Here is a 17,749-nt window from a genome sequence, read left to right as displayed (position 1 = left end):
TCCTACCAATCCTCAGCTATAGTCAAGAATGTTGTGTAATACTCAAAGAGTACAATCATAATACAATTGACTGGAATGGAGTTTCTCCAAAGGATTTCTGGAGTAACATTACTTGGTAGCATATATAGCTCTGAGACCAGGGAGTCTCTCTAGGTTTAGTTGCTATTTCCCTGCATTGAAAGGTCACAGCTCCAGTATGATGGACATGAATTAGAATATCAAAAGAAAGAATGGAGAATGGCAAGACAGATTCTCCAAACTGAGCCCACAGGCAGGAAACCTCAGGGTAGATTAAGAATGAAATGGTTCAATAATATCCAAAGTTTCTAAAGAATCTTTAGAAGATTGGAAGAAATCTTTTGCATTATGTATTCAGGCTCTTTAACTTCCAAGTTCAAATCCAGTCAAGGTCAACTTTCCTTTTATTCATTTGGTGAGGTTGATAAAATAATATTAACATTCAAATACAGAAGTCAATGGCAAAAGCTAAACTCCTGCCATCACAAATTCTTGGGCTTTGTGAATAAATTAATAACTGTTATTTTTATTAATTGTATTTATTATAATTAAAGATGATGCACTGGAAGAATCATTAGAGCATTGGAAGGCTGTTCCAGAAGATTGCTGTATTCTAGTAAACATGGTACAGGTGAAAAAATAGTTATCCTAGAAATTAAGACATCTATAGTGAGGTTAAGAAGGTTACTTCATAACTCTGTGGTCCTGGATGGAGTCTAGGTCATGTGATTAAAAATTTGCATCACAACTAAGAATGAAATCTGGTTGATGGAAACTGTATGGAATCCTGCTCAAAGAAATAAAATAACACATTTCCACTTTTTGGTTGGCAGGCTTAATCCATCACCGAAAATAATACCATTACCTGACCCTTGGATAGACTCAATGGAGTTTACTCTGTTACATCCATTTGGAAAGGACTATGGTTTGAGAATAGCTTCCCCTCTCCCTCCCACTAGCCACATAGATAATGGAAATTGTCATGCACAAAGCTATTGTTCCTCTGATAAGATCATTTAACACAAAAATAAAACAAAACTACATAGATACAAGCAACAAGAGAGAAGCTATTTATGTTACCTTTACAAACAGGCACTACCTGAGTCCATTTGTTGTCCTTTTCACATATTGACTTTAGTTTTTCTCCCTTTGGGCAAGTATAGCTCACTTCAGATTTAAAGGTGGTGGTTTTATACAACTTGGATGCTCCAACAACATCTTTTGGAGGTCCACAGTCAACTTTGGTGTAAACTGGAATTGGTAACAGAAACTAATATCAATAGAGCATATATGTGAAGAGGATGGTGAAAATGAGATAACAAAACTATAATAAAGATACTAACTGAAAGAAATTGAAGAAATTTATGCACAGCTATAAATACATACATGCATGATACATTCATGTAAGTGTGTTCTCTTCTATTTTTAATTTTTTGAGGTCTTTCTTTAAGGAAGGACCTTGTTTCTAACAAAGACACAAAACTCCATCATTAGAATGGAAATAAAAATAAATTCACACTTTGAATTTGAGAAATGTCTCACATGTTTTCATTGTTTTGCTTATAGATATGGTTTGTAATGAACATGTGTGCTAGCTGAATTTTTATTGTCCCAGAAATCTAGCTTTTTCCATCTGTCAAATAGGTATTTACTCACAAGACCAATTATTATAATTGGTATAAATATGAATTTATATATTCTGGGCAAAGAAGCTGAGGATTTTGAAGTATTTGTTCATATTTCTTTTTCTCTTTGATTTTTTAATATAAAATACACACACACACGCACACACACACACGCACACACACACACACGCACACACACGCACACACACACACACACACACACACACACACACACACACATGATTCAAATGTGCAAGAAAACAAATAACAGAAGGCAGAGACAGGTGAGGGAACAACAAACAAGGTGTATTAGCTCAGGAAAAATGGAAAAGTCTTTGATGCTTTTATCCTAAGCTCTTCAACAGAAAGAAATGAGGAAAGAAAATGGAGAGAAAAATGTGTCTGGATTAACAGTTTCACATATATAAATACACAGACATGCACACAATAAGTAAGGTGGAAATTTATTGCAATTATAATTACGTATCATATATGTATATCTAAATACACAAAAATAAAATGAAAACACGCTACTGACCTGGGTTTACTATGTATACATCCCAATTTCCATAGGTGGGCTTAAGCTCATGAGTCAGTTGAGTCACATTACTAAGTTCACATATCTTAGCTTTCTCATTGTACTCATAAGAATTACATCTTGGATATTGATAGCAAGTTTCACCACACTCCTTTAAGGTCTTACCCTGAAGCTTCTGAAAAGCAGCTTTCTCTGGTAACTTAGCATTTTTCAAAATAACTTGATCATCACTGGCTGGAAGAATAAAAGAAAAGAAGAAACACATTTTATATTCATCTACCAACAGAGAGAGACCAAAAAATGCGCATGTGCACAGTGGCACATATGCACACACACACACACGCATGTGCACACACACACACGCATGTACACACACTCGCACACATCACATATTAGATATTATAAAGCATATGATGCATAATTTTGCAAATAGACAATATATATATACATTTATATACATATACATAAATACATTTACAAACATATATATACACATATACATAACCCATGCTAGCATGGAAAGCGGACGTTAAACGATGATGATGATGATGATGATGATAAGCAAAATAATTGAGATTCAGATGAATTAGATACTTAAGTTGAAGAACCAAAAATTAGTGTGGTATTATCCGTACAACTTTAAAATAAGGTGAATACAATCAAAATAAGCAACAGGATATCTAGAGGTGTTATGGTATCTATTTACTGCCTTGGTTTTTTTATCTCATTCTGCCAATTTATACATATGCATGCTAATACATGACCCATGTTGGACTCCTTACTCATATCATTACTGAGCCTGGAGCTAATCCATGGTCTATCCATAGCACTTACTTAGCATTTACCCGATACCTTTTGGGTCTTCCTGACACCAATACCTTATATACATATATATATACATACACACACACACACACACACACACACACATATATATATATATATATATATATATATATACACACACACACACACACACACACACACACACACACACACACATATATATATATATATACATATTTCAAGAAAGGAGGATTTCAACAAGAAAGGATGAAATCTTTGAGATCAACTTGAGTGAATATGCTGGCTGTTTTGTTTTTAATACCATATGACTATGCTGATTAATTACTACTACTATTCATATTTAAGAAAAATGACAAGTTCCTTTTCTCGCATAGAAAAAGAAATGTAAACATCCAAAAAATTGTTCAAGGTTTACAAATGCTGTATGAAAATGTTCAAACAGTATTTACACTTAATAGTTTAGAGAGTACTGTTGCAGCACGGTATTTCATCACTATTTTATTCAGGAACATGTCTATGCCTGTCCTTGTAGGTAAATCTCTCAATGTCTTTAGAGAAATGGTTTCCTATATACTATGAAGTACAAATGGAATCATAAATTCAAAAGAAACAGGAAAAGAGAATTCCAAACATAAGATATAAAAAATAATTACATTTTATTCGTTGGTAGTAATTTCTGTTTTTGTCTGACTTTAATTTCGGGGAGGAAGCTGCAGTTTTCTTTGATAAGTAACATTCTCCAATTTTTTTTGTTGTTTCAAATGATAGACAAGTTTTGTCAGACAAACATTTTTCTGCACAGGCTTCTGCTGTTACATTTTCCTTGTTCAAGATTTTCCCAGATACATCCAGAACTGCATCTTTTACTCTCACAAACTGTATCGTGGTGTCTAGATTTAAAGTAAAATTTAGATCAAATGAAAAATAATAATAATAATAATTTCTAACAGAAAAGAGGCCAAATTTTTAAGGTAAGGATTGATTGAATTAGCTTTTACATTTGACTGGTATGTTATTTTAATGGCTCTGAAAAAACAAAGTTGACATCAGTAAGATTTAAAGTCAGAAGTTAAGGAACCATAATACATGACACAGATTGTCTGATGTTCTAACACCACAGCAGAGATTGTCTGATGTTCTAATGATTATGTCAATCCATTACTCTTTAACAACAAGAATAATTATTAATATAAATATGAATTGAGTGGTGTGAGTTAATGGTCTGGATTTGATTTTCAGTCTAAGTCAGTTCACTTTACATAGACAATCAGTGCCCTTGAGAAAGACATGAATATTATACAATTGCATTGCTTTCTCTAATTATGTTTGGCCATGTCCCTAAACAATATATAATTCATTACAATGATGTATTTTTAACTTTTAATAAGCTATTCATGAGAGAAACATCTATGTTATGAAATTTTCAGGCCACACTACATCCTACACTTGTCAGATTAATGTGACCTATACCTAACTTGAGCATCTGTGGGTCAATGTGAATGTTTGTTACAGTAATAAATTTATTAACCTTGGACCAAGTATTGGCTCCCACCATTGCCATGAAGGGCTAGTTTGTAGCATTGGACCATCATCGTCATCATCGTTTAACGTCCGCTTTCTATGCTAGCATGAGTTGGACGATTTGACTGAGGACTGATGAACCAGATAGCTACACCAGGCTCCAATCTGATTTGGCAGAGTTTCTACAGCTGGATGCCCTTCCTAACGCCAACCACTCTGAGAGTGTAGTGGGTGCTTTTATGTGCCACCGGCACGAGAGCCAGTCAGGCAGTGCTGGCGACGGCCAAGCTCGAAATGGTGTATTTTACGTGCCACCTGCACAGGAGCCAGTCCATCGGCACTAGATTATACTACAGGGTAAACTGTGTTAGATATGTTGACTTGCAATTTAAAAATCAACATATACTATGGACCAGCCACACAAAAATACCCTATGTGGATGCCCAACATTTTTGAAATATTAAGGTTTCCTTCATCACTCACCACCATTTTATAAATGGTTAGTTCGTATTACTTGATGTAATCCTAAGGATTTCAGAAGATACATAGTACGCTAGATTAAACCTGACCTAAACAATGGGATTGCTGGATGTTCCTCTCTTGCAATCTATTGAAGGTTATAGAGGGATATAGCACTAATATTATAAACAGTTGCTTTGAGAATCAATGAAAATGAATTGAAAAGTTTGTTTTGAAGGAATTTTGGTCAGGAAATACATTGCATACACTCATTCATCATCCAGGCATTGCTGACTTGTGGAGTTATATCAAACAACTGCTATGGTGTGGGGGATGGATATGGCTATCAGTTAAGTCCATAATGACAATTGTCCCACACTCTCCTTAACTGCAGAGAGAAGGTACTTTTCCTTTATCTGGAAGTGATGGGACTGAGGTTGAAAGGACTGATGACAATGTGCGTGAAAAAGGTCAGTTAGAAATTAAGAGAAGAATTATCAAAATGAGCTGAGGTACAACTGTGGAGGTAATAGGTTTACTTAACAACAATGAGGTACAGGGTAGAGTTTTGTGTGTGGTTAAAAATTCACTTCACAACTAAGCCTTGTGATGAAATCTGGTGGATGGAAACTATGAGGAAGCTTCCTACAGAGAAAAAGTTTCTATACTTCCAGCTCTTGGTTGGCAGACATAATCCATCACTTGACTTCATAGCATTACTTGCACTTGGGCAGCATTAATGGAGTCCACTCTGTTGCAAGCATTTGGAGAAGTCTCTGATCTGAGGATAGTCTCCTCTTTCCTTTCCTCCAAGCTCAAACTCCATGGAAACTGTCATGGAATCAGCCAAGCTTTCTCTGACAAAGACTTTTAACACAAAAATAAAACAAATTTACTTAGAGACAAGAGAGAAACTATTGACATTACCTATACAAGATACTGCTGGAATCCATTTGTTGTCCTTTTCACATACTGACTTTAATTTTGCTCCTGTAGGGCAAACATAGGTCACTTCAGATTTATAGGTGGTGCTTTTGTAGACTTTTGATGCACCAACAATATCTTTTGGAGGTCCACAGTCAACTATGCCATAAACTGGAATTCATAACAGAAACTGACATGTGAAAATGAGAAGATGATAGAATAAAAGACACTGAATAAATCAAATTGAAGAAACTTGTACACAGATATAAATACATTTGTACTGGCACTAGATACATTTCCTCAACTTGGATCATATAAATAGGGCAAAGAGGGTCGTACAAGCCTTACTGGGCCTAAAACTTTCACACAGGCATTGCTGGCTTTTGTATGGGCATTGCTGTTTAACTTTATCTTTACACATCCTACTTCTATTTTATTTTATTTAAAAGTCCTATCATGATGGGATGTTGAAAAAGTATGCAGACCTAAATGGTTGGAAGCAATGACTTATATGTCACAGATATAAAGTTCAAGATAGCAAAGGGAATTTGGTTACTGAGTGGATGTCTGAGCAGTTCCATTTGGGAAGGACACTGCTCAGGAAATCAGGGAGGTTCTAGAAAAGGTGAACTAAAATTTGCCTGTCTCTTTATAACTGGTCAAATTAGCACAACTGCCAGGTGTCAACTTGCACATGTAATATAAAGAAATTATTTATAAAATCTGGGTGGAAGATGAATATTTCATGTTAGTATGTGTGTATTCTGTTAGATAAGAAGAATGAATACATCTGAGAGATGTACTGCACTTGTGACTCGCAAATTAAACAGATATGAATTAAGTACAGCTGTTTTTCAGAGACTCATTTGGAAGGTGATGGTCAGCCTAAGTAGGATGGAGGTAGCTACACCTTTTTCTAAAAGGGAAAACTAAAGTAAGAGTGCAAGAAAGCTAGCATTAGTTTTGCTGTTCAACTTGAAATACTCAAGAAGTTGGAAAAGATTCCTGTCTCTATAAATCTCTGTTTTATGGCTCTACATTTGCACTTGAGAAATGGGCAATTTGCTACTCTGATAAGTGCCCATGCTCCTACTCTGACCAATTCTGATGAAGATAAAATATCTTTCTATGCCAGCTGAGAGTTGTACTCAGGAAAATCCCCAAGTCGGACAAAGTAATTCCACTGGGGGATTTCAATACCTTGGTTGAAACAGATTAGCAAACACAGAACCCCATAACTTAGCAGTTCAGCAAAAGACACCCCTAAATAAGTACCAGGCTTTTAAAGATATAAGTCCTGGGATCAATTTCTTCAGCTAAAACCCTTCAAGGCCCTAGCAAGGCAGCAGTCAAATGACTGAAACAAGCAAAAGATAAAAGACACACACACATACATATCTGTATTGAATTTCATGATGTAACTGAGTGGATTAGGAAACTGCTGTAAACTCAACAGAAACATTAGAACTCTTTGCCTTTTAACATTCCCTGTTTTATTAGCTTACACACTCACACACACATATAAAATAAAATGAAAACACTCTACTGACCTGGGTTAATGACATAAGTATCCCAATCTTCAGAATTGGGTTCAAGGTCATGAATCAAGTGGGTCACATTACTCTGATCACAAATCTTAGAACGTTCTTGATACTCATAAGAGTTACATCCTGGAGTTTGATAACAAGTATGCTCACACTCCTTTAAGCTCACATTTTTCAGCTGCCCAAATGTATCATAACCTGGTATCGAAGTTCTTTTAAATGCTATAAGATTATCATCAGCTAGAAAGAAAAGAAAGAAAACAAGAAATACATTTCATACTCCCACATACACACATTAAATATTATATAGCATCTGGTGCATAATTCATTTTAAATGGACAATTTATTACAAACAAAAAATTGATTGGAAAATGACAACTTAGAATTTGAGTTGTAGCACATGTTGAGACACATTTGAAAATATATTTCAAAATTGAAGTTGCATATGCCCACTTCTACATCCATCTTCTATTGATGTACTTTTAAAGGGTCAAGATGTAAACCAACATATCAAGTGTTGTTATGGTAATTTGGTCTTAAGCAAAAGGATACCATCAGAAGAGGGTCGTACAAATGGCTTAGCTACATTCTAAACAGTGAAGCAATGTTCCAAGTAGGTCTCATTATGTATTAGAGTTCCCATTAATTCTTAGGAGGGTGACTTATACCGAAAAATAATTTTGTGGATGGCCTATGTCTTTATATTAAATTGTTCATATGAAATTTTATTTAAAATTTCAATTACATGGTACTTCTACATAATTATCTGTTATATAGTGAAACTGTACACCCAGTAAAAAGTGGTAGTAGCCAGCCATTATAAATAGACCAGTAGCCAGTTGACAGGAGGTCAGAAGGTTGAGAGTACATGTAGACTGTGATATAGTAATTATACGGTGATACTGAGTAGGCGTTATATTGATCCAACCTTTTGAGGATAATAGCACTGTACAACTGAAGGGGTCATACAGTGCCAGATAGAAGCATTCTATTGGTAACTTTGGAATATAGCAATATCTGTTAGAAACTAACTAAGGCATTAATGAGTAAAGTGCTAGGAAGTACTTTAATTCAAGGTTACTGATTTAAAAATGTAGTAACTTACATGGGAGACTGAAGATTACAGGATTACCTGAATGGGGGAGTCATACATAATTGGATAACTAAAGGGAGAACAGTATTCCTTATGAAAGACAAAAGCAAGAGCAATATAGCTAGTAAATATACACCTGTCACTTGCATACCATTAGTCTAGAAGCTGTTAACAGGAATGCTTTCAGAAAGGATTTATGAGTACCTTCACAGCCAGAATTTGCTACCAGAATAGAAAGGTTGTAGGAAGAAGGCTAGTGGAATGCATGACCTATTATTCATAGACAAAGCAATTGTAAAAGAAGTGAAATTTAGAAAGAAAAATTTAACAGTAGCATGGATAGATTATAAGAAAGCCTACAACATGACAGCAGCTAGTCACAAGGTATTGTCTGAAACCCTTGCTACCTAGTGGTACCACTTCTAACTCATTACATTCTGTTTTCAAACTCTGCCAAGGTCAAGTTTGCATTTCATCCCTTTGGCTTAATACAATACCAGTCAAATACAAGGATTGATGATATCTGCTATCAGTGACCCTCAAAGCTGCTGGTTTTGCACCAAAATTTGAAATCATTACCACCACCACCACCACCACCACCACCACCACCACCACCACAGTTAATAAAAACAAGAGTTGCCTTTTCTACATTAAAAGCCTGACTGAAAACATGCATAAAATGTTGCAGGTGAACAAATATTGTATGAAAATGTCCTAGCAGTATTTACAGTTCCTAACAGTATTTACAGTTGCTTACATCTAGAATGTGTCTATGTTCGTCTTTATAGGTAAACCTGTTAATGTCTTTACAGAAGTGGTTGTTTACATATTATGCGGTACAAATGAAATGGCAAATTTCAGAAAAAAAAGAGGAAAAGAGAATCCAATAATAAAACACCAAAAATACTTACATTTTACTTGTTGGTAGTAATCTCTACTTTCATCTGCCTTTAATTTCTCAGAGGACGCTGCACTTTTCTTTGATAAGTAACAGTCTCCATTTCCTTTAACTATTTCAAATGCTAAACAATTTTTGTCAGACAAACACTTTTTTGCACAAGCATCTGCTGTTACTTTTTTCTTATTCCACAATGTTTTCCCTGATACATCCAGAACTGCGTCTGCTACTTTCACAAACTGGATTTGAGAATCTAAAGTTAAAGTAAAAATTTAATGAATGAAAACAACAACAACCATAATAATAATTTCTAACATATAAAGAAGGTCAAAACTTTGAGAAACAGTTGGCCAATTAAATTGACCCTACACTTGAATGGTATTTTATTTTATTGGTCCTAAAAAGGCAAAGTTAACATTTGAAAGATTTGAACTCAGAGCCAAAACAAATACTACATTTTGTCTGATGCCCTAATGATTTTGTCAGTCTATCACCCTTAACAACAAGAATAATTATAGTAGTAGGAGGCTCGACAATATTCACGATAGACTCGGTTGATAAACTGACTCGTCCTACACGCAATAGCAGTTGTTCGACATAGACCCACAGGTCGGAAACGGTTGGACACTGTACGAGTGCGTGCAGGACAGTTTCGTCGCTCTGACCACATCTCAGACAGGTCAGCCCCATGTTTCTCGAGCCATGCCTGTAGAGTTTATCCCGAATGGGTAGCACTTCTCGACAGCACTGCCAAGCCAGGGATCTCTGGAAGTTGTCCATAGGTCCCGGCCTGAAAGTTGTCTTGAACAGGCGGGTCAGGTATTCCTCGTCGACTCCCAGGTTAGCCCCAAGATCGTCATCGTACCTCCCCTCCACTAATCCCCTATAGTAAGCTTTGATTGTGTTGAAATCGCTCAAGGTCGACCCGGGATGGCATAGTTGCTCGAGAGCAACACGACACTCACGGTGCCATTCGCCCTTCCACGGCCTCTTTTTGATTCACAACTGCAGTTCGGTCATGGAGACAAGCTGTGGGAAAGTGCGCCTCACAAATGGCGACCACAACTATTCACTGTCAACTACGTAGAGTCGGAGATGTCACAGTCTCAGCACATGTCTGCACATTATCAACCATGGCATGCCCAGCCCTCCCAGACAGAAATAGAAAGAGAGAACCTATTTATATTACCGTTACAACCAGGCGCTACTGGAGTCCATTTATTGTCCTCTTTACATACTGACTTCAACTTGTTTCCTCCTGAACAAGTATACGTCACTTCAGATTTATAGGTGGTGGTTTTGTAGGACTTCTTTGCACCAACAACGTCTTTTGGTGATCCACAGTTAACTTTTGTGAAGGCTGGAAGTGATAAGAGAAACTGATATCAATGGTGAGTGTATGTTTAGAAGAGGAAAAGAACATGGAGGTAAAGACAACTTTAGAATAACAGCTTGACTGAAAAAAAAAAAAATTTTACATGGATATACATATATACATATGCTTGCTCATAATATGTAAAAGCGTGTGGCCATGGAAGTTGTGGCTTTTTTTTTTTTTTTTTGAGGGAGGGTCCACTGCAGTAGAAACATGTGTAGGTCATTGTAATGTGTTGCATATAACAATAAAATAAATATTGTGGGTGTTTCCATACAAGTTTCTATACTCATTATTATTATTATATATCATCGTCATCATCGTTTAATGTCCGCTTTCCATGCTGGCATGCGTTGGACAGTTTGACTGAGGACTGGCAAGCTAGAAGGCTACAACAAGCTCAAATCTGATTTGGCAAGGTTTCTACAGATGGACGCCCTTCCTAATGCCAACCACCCTGAGAGTGTAGTGGGTGCTTTTTATGTGCCACCAGCACAAGGGCCAATCAGGTGGTACTGGCATCAACCATGCTTGAATGGTGCTTTTTACATGCCACTAGCATGGGAGCCAGTCAGGTGGCACTGACAACAACCACACTCGAATGGTGCTTTTTATGTGCTACCAGCATGGGTGCCAGTCAGGCAGTACTGGCTATGACAATGATTTCACTTGATTCAACAGGTCTTCCCAAGCACACTTTATTGCCCAATGATTGAAGGGTACTCTTAAATGGGCTGGTCATGCAGCACTGGCATAGGCCATGGTCACAGTCTCACTTGGCTTGTTGGGTCTTCACAAGCACAGCATATCTCCAAAGGTCTTGGTCGCTTGTCATTGCCTCCGTGAGGCCTAACGTTCAAAGGTTGTGCTTCACCACCTCATCCCAGCTCTTCCCGGGTCTACCTCTTCCACAGGTTCCCTCCACTGTTAGGGTGTGACACTTTTTCACACAGCTGTCCTCATCCACACACAACACATGACTGTACCAGCACAGTCATCTCACTTGCACACCATATCTGATGCTTCTTATGCCCAACTTTTTTCTGAGGGCGCTTACACTCTGTCGTGTATGCACACTGAAATTACACATCCAGCAGAGCATACTACCTTCCTATATATATATATATATATATATATATATATATATATATATATATATATATATATATATATATATAGTTTTAGGGAAAATAACCAAGTTTCAAGAACTCATCGATGAAAATCCACTATTACATATAGAAAAATTAATAATTAAAAGCACAATAAATGAGTATAATATAAAGTAAAGTAAATATCATAAGATAAATATAATAAAAAGATTACACGTGTTTCATAACTAATTTTCAAATAGAAAGGAAATTTAAATCGATTAAAATCAAGACAACTAGAATTATATAAGAAGAGAATATATAGTTTTTTTTAAAGAAATGGTTTAAAGATTACTATTTATAATGAGTATTATAACATTAATTATTTAGATGCTAATTTTAATTTATCTACTGGTAATACCCAACCTTACCATAAGATTAATGAAAATATTAAATACATTCATGCTAAAAGCAATCACCCACCCTCAATTAAAAAATCCTTAACATTTACTATAGGTAAGAGAATATCTTTAATATATAAATATACACACACATATATACAGGATGTTTGTGCTAAATTTGAGTTTGCAGGAAAAGAAAACATAAAATATCACATCTCAAAATAGTAGTATTTTTAAAAAATCAAAATATATCAACTAAATAATGGTTGGGAGATAACAGTTTGCTCAAAGTAGCTACCCTCAGCTTCTACCACAGCCTCAAGATGGCTCCAGAATCTGGCACATTTGTTCCTCAGTGAGTCCCCACCAGGAAGCTCTTCGATCTCTTCCTTGATCTTGTAAATACACAAAAAACATGCACACAATAAATAAGATGAAAACACTCTACTGACCTGGCTTAATTATGTATGTATCCCAACTTCCACTGTTGGGTTTAAGGTCATCAGTCAACTGAGTCACATTACTAAATTCACATATCTTAACTTTGTTACTGTACTCATAAGAACTACATCCATCATACTTATAACAAGCTTCAGTGCACTGCTTTAAAGTTTTACCCTTAAGCTGAAACAAAATATCCTTCTGAGGTATGTTCATGTTTTTAATCTTCAAAGGCTTATTAGCTGGAAAAAGAAAAAGAAAACAAGAAATACATTTCTTACTCATCCTCCCATCCAAACACATATATTACATTCATATGTTTATGTGTGTGTGTGTGTGTGTGTGTGTGTGTGTGTGTGTGTGCGTGTGTAAGTGTGCATAATTTTGTAAATGGATAATTTATAATAAAGATAATATTGATTCCCAAAATGACACTCTAATCAGAGTTCATGTGAATTGTAGTACATCTTCAGATTTATTTGAGACTTTATTGCAATAATTAGGTTGCAAACAATTCATTTGTACATCTCTTCTCTAATGATGTGCTTTTGCAAGACTAATACTACCTTAAAGAGGTCAAATTTTGTTAAGGCCATTCAATCTTAAACAAATACACAGCATCAGAAGAATGATGTACAAATGGATTATCTACAACTGAAACATTCAGGCAAGCTGTTGTGTGTATATCATGATATACAAGAATTCACATTAACCCTTTGTATGCTGAAAAATAGATCTGTTGATAGATTGTGTTTTTATAATTTACTGTTAATTTAGTAAACAATGTACTATATTGTTTTATATTTTATTCAAAATTTCAATTTCTTGACAAGCAATTTGTGGTATTGTGTTGTTCTTATTTCACTGTTTAACATACATGGAAGTTGGCAGCTTACATGCATTTTAATATATACTCTGAGAGGCTCATGAAATAACCCCCATCATTTCACAGAGTAGTGAAGAATAACGAAGTAAAGTTTTTAAATAACTATTTCATATGTCATCTCAACTAGGATACACTGACTCTTCCTTCATTCTTGACACTTGATTGGTGATATTGTTATTATTTTGATAATGTTCATTAACATACATGGCACTCTCCATCTTACATAAATTTGAATGTAGGTTCTGAGAGTTTTTGTTTAGTATTTAATGGATATAAAACACATTGTATTGTAAGGTTCATGAAAGAAGTCGCTATCATTTTATCCCATCTACCTGAATAGTAGAAGTGAAATTTTTAATCCTTGAGAGGAGGTAAATCCTATCATACCAGTGTCCCTCAGATTTGACCCTCACACTACCAATACCTGGGAATCCATCAAAGTGTACCTAACTCTACTGAATCTAAGTTACATTATATATATATATATATATATATATATATATATATATAATCATAGTTATGTTAAGCTGTTGTATGTCCAACTCTGGTCAAATGTTTTTTTCAATACCTTAATTTTGCCTGCAATAGCCAGTTCTTTGGTCGAACTATCCTATCTCCAGCTGTTTCAGATGCCAAGATATGAAAATTATCAAAGTGTAGTACAACAGTTTAGCATTTTCAAAAGTGTAGTAAGTCGCACATACAACAGTTTTGCAAAAATATTTCTGACTGAAAATATCATACATGCATGGAGTTACAATTTTATGCATTCAACAAAGTATTATTGTTAAGCTGAAACTGTTGCTAATGTAAAGAGAAAAGAATGGTGAAACTAGTTTTTCGTTTTCTGAGAAGGCAACATTTTGGACTTACGACACTTTTGTATAATAGCAACGATATATATTTTATCCAAAATGTATAGTATCAAATATCCATCATGGCTGATCTTACCAAATGGTTTCACATAAAGAATACAATGGAGTGTTAGGTAACAATCCGATTATATAACTTTACGCTCATCAGAGTTAGCCGATACGCAAGGGAATATGGAAACTATAGTGCTAATTGCTGACTGGATTTCACCAACTGCTACAAACATTTAAGATTTCAGATGTTAACATGAACCATGACATTCTAAATGTCTACAAGAACATACCAGGTTCTCATCAACCCAACTTCTCCCAGTACAGGTGAAATCACAAGTTTCAGAAAAAGAGAAGAAGGGAATCTAATAATGAAATACAAAAAGTAATTACCTTGTAGTCGTTGATAGTAATCTCTGCTTTTGTCAGCCTTTAATTGTGTGGAAGCTGCAGTTTGCTTTGATAAGTAACAGTTTCCACTTCCTTTAGTTATTTCAAACGATAAACAACTTTTATCAGACAAACATTTTTCTGCACAATCATCTGCTGTTGCATTTTTCTTAGGCAACAATGTTTTCCCTTTTACATCCAGAAATGCATCATTTATTTTCATAAAATGGATCTGAGTATCTAGAGTTGAAGTAAAATTTAGACAGATGAAAAATAACAATAACCATAATAATTTCTAATAGAATGAAGGTTAAAACTTTGCAGTAAGAGTTGGTCAATTAAGCTGGCCCGTATATTTGACTGGCATTGTATTTTATTGGCCCTGGATGGACAAAGTTTGCATTAGCAAAAGTTGAACACAGAAGTTAAAGAGCCAGAACAAATACCACAACGTATTTTATCTGATGCTTGAATGATCTGTCAATCCATCAAACTTAAGATGAGTAATTATTGTTGAAGTTAATAATAATGGTTCCTAACATATGCACATAACCACACATTCTGCTGAGACAATACATAAAAATAAATCCACTTCAGTACTTGAATTGTGATTGTTTTATCAACTTTAGAAGTATGAAAAGAGGAATACATCTTGGTATTTCAACCAAAATTGTAAAAGGATGTAACTGAATATGGTTAATCATGGCAAACTCATCACTTAACAGATTTTGCAGTCTTTTTTGTTTTAAATACACACATAGAGATGTGTGTGTGTGTGTGTGTGTGTGTGTGTGTGTGTATAGATATTTGAAAGAATGAGCAGAGATGGCTTTCTCTTTATTATTCTACTATATATATATATATATATATATATATATATATAAGAGTGGTTGGCGTTAGGAAGGGCATCCAGCTGTAGAAACTCTGCCAAATCAGACTGGAGCCTGGTGTTGCCATCCGGTTTCACCAGTCCTCAGTCAAATCGTCCAACCCATGCTAGCATGGAAAGCGGACGTTAAACGATGATGATGATGATGATGAATGACAAAAAATACACCTCCAGTACTGTTCTGACTTTGTCCACACAATTCATACTTTTTCCGTCCAAATGAATTTGAAGACTATAGGATAATCAGATGGAGAAATGTCCAGCAAATATGGTGGGTGAGGCATCATTTCCCATTCAAACTGCTCCAGACTTTGGAACGTCATCCTCACTGTATGTGGCTGAGCATTATCCTGATAGAACACTACCTTTCGTCTTGAAACCAAAGATGGCCGTTTTTCTTCTAGTATTGACTTAAGCCACTCAAGCTGCACACAGTAGATCTCCTTTGTTATCATTCGGTTTGGGTTTAAAAGTTCAAAGTGGACTAAACCTTTCCCATCCCACCAACTAGTAGAAACAGTGCCATCCAGCTCAGCAGTTGACATAGCTTTTAATTCCAAAGTTGGGAGCTAGACCTTCCAGGATCTTCCATATGTATATCACTGCACACCTTTCTCACTTTCTCTCCAGGGAGTAGAGCTTCAGTTCTTGTAGCCTTTCTCAGTAGCTCATCTGTTTCACCAAGTCAATCTTCTTTGTATAGTGGTGCTGGATTGCCTCAAGTTCTGCTACTAATTTGACACTTTGTGGCAACCACAGTTGAGAGCAGTAATCCAGACGTCTGAGGACAAATGTCTTCCATAAGAGTAGCAAAGTATCCCTGTGTATGGTTCTGAATGATCTAAGGATCCATCCAGCTACTAGTCTGCACAGTGTTGCTATCCTGGCAATATGCACATGGAATGTTGCATCACCCATGTGCATTCCTAGGTCATGCACTGCCCCCTAGTCTTATGTATTCCGATGGTAGTCTATTTGTGGGTCAGTAGCAGAATACTTCAAACTTATCAGCATTGAACTGCATGTTATTTTCATCAGCCCATTTGTATATTGCATGCTGGTCATTTTGTAGTTTTATTATGTCATCAGGGTCCTTAACTGTCTGAGATACCTTTGTATCATCAGCATAGCTTGTCAGAGTGGCCGACTGTATGGCTGTGGACATGTCTGAGACAACCGTTTGAGTTTTCCGAAACGCCTGTCTCCACTCCCTCGGAAGAAATTCTTTCCAAAAAATCCCTATATACACTAAATCTGCAGCCTCTAAGTGGTATTTGTTGGACATTTTGTTTAAAAAGTATCCATCTTTCTGGAAGTTATGAGGCAACAAAGCCGGTTGGGATAGTTATACATCGGTAGGAATGCTGTCTGTTTTTGACATTTATTTAAAAACATAGCAATAACTGAGTTTTACAAGAAACTGTAAACATTTCAATAGAAAGATATTTCTGTGACAGACCCAATCAAGAGCATTCCAGGCTTAAATGCATTTCGCCTGGTAAAACAGCCACTCAAAATATTAGCCTGAATAATTTGAGATATTGCTTATGTGTTATAAGGACGGTAAATTAATACATTTTGTTCAATATTTTTCAATAAATTTAAAAAGGTACTTCACCTTCGGTTTAAACTTTAGATGTCTTCTTCACAAAGAGAACAAGTGACAATTATAACACTGAAGACTGATACAAGACTAAATTTCCTCTGGAAATTGTCTAACTTCTAACTGACTGCATACAATTTTTTTAAGTAGTAAAGAAGAAATGAATAATTTTCAATGTATTTAATAAGGTATTTCGTCTTCAGTGTTGAATTTAGACATCTTCTTCTTGAAACAAATCTCTAAGCATTTAGCAGACGACAGAAAAGGCGAAAAGAATACTTCGGTTGTTTCCGGATAATGTCGTCTGAAACGCTGTTTGCTATTGTGTGTATGTGTGTATGTGCACGTGTGTGTGTGAGAGAGAGAGAGAGAGAGAGAGGGGGGGG

The 17,749-nt window shown here is 35.7% G+C and overlaps 1 protein-coding gene across 1 annotated transcript in view; it reads right to left on the bottom strand.

The window, feature by feature from the left end:
• Positions 1 to 17,749, bottom strand: part of LOC128248837 (uncharacterized) — a 137,517-nt gene that overhangs the window by 79,686 nt on the left and 40,082 nt on the right. Inside the window, exons 25-33 of the mRNA XM_089358259.1 lie at positions 14,875 to 15,111; positions 12,744 to 12,974; positions 10,617 to 10,787; positions 9,441 to 9,680; positions 7,443 to 7,676; positions 5,896 to 6,063; positions 3,642 to 3,878; positions 2,182 to 2,415; positions 1,099 to 1,269 (exon numbers count right to left, since the gene is read on the bottom strand). Of these exons, the coding sequence (XP_089214385.1) occupies positions 1,099 to 1,269; positions 2,182 to 2,415; positions 3,642 to 3,878; positions 5,896 to 6,063; positions 7,443 to 7,676; positions 9,441 to 9,680; positions 10,617 to 10,787; positions 12,744 to 12,974; positions 14,875 to 15,111 (1,923 nt within the window). The remainder of the gene's footprint in view (positions 1 to 1,098; positions 1,270 to 2,181; positions 2,416 to 3,641; positions 3,879 to 5,895; positions 6,064 to 7,442; positions 7,677 to 9,440; positions 9,681 to 10,616; positions 10,788 to 12,743; positions 12,975 to 14,874; positions 15,112 to 17,749) is intronic.

Source organism: Octopus bimaculoides, chromosome 10, assembly GCF_046866305.1.
Source record: "Octopus bimaculoides isolate indiv1 chromosome 10, ASM4686630v1, whole genome shotgun sequence".
NCBI lineage: Eukaryota > Metazoa > Mollusca > Cephalopoda > Octopoda > Octopodidae > Octopus > Octopus bimaculoides.
The sequence above is the reverse complement of the archived record's forward strand: the minus strand, read 5'-3'. Positions and strand labels throughout refer to the sequence as shown.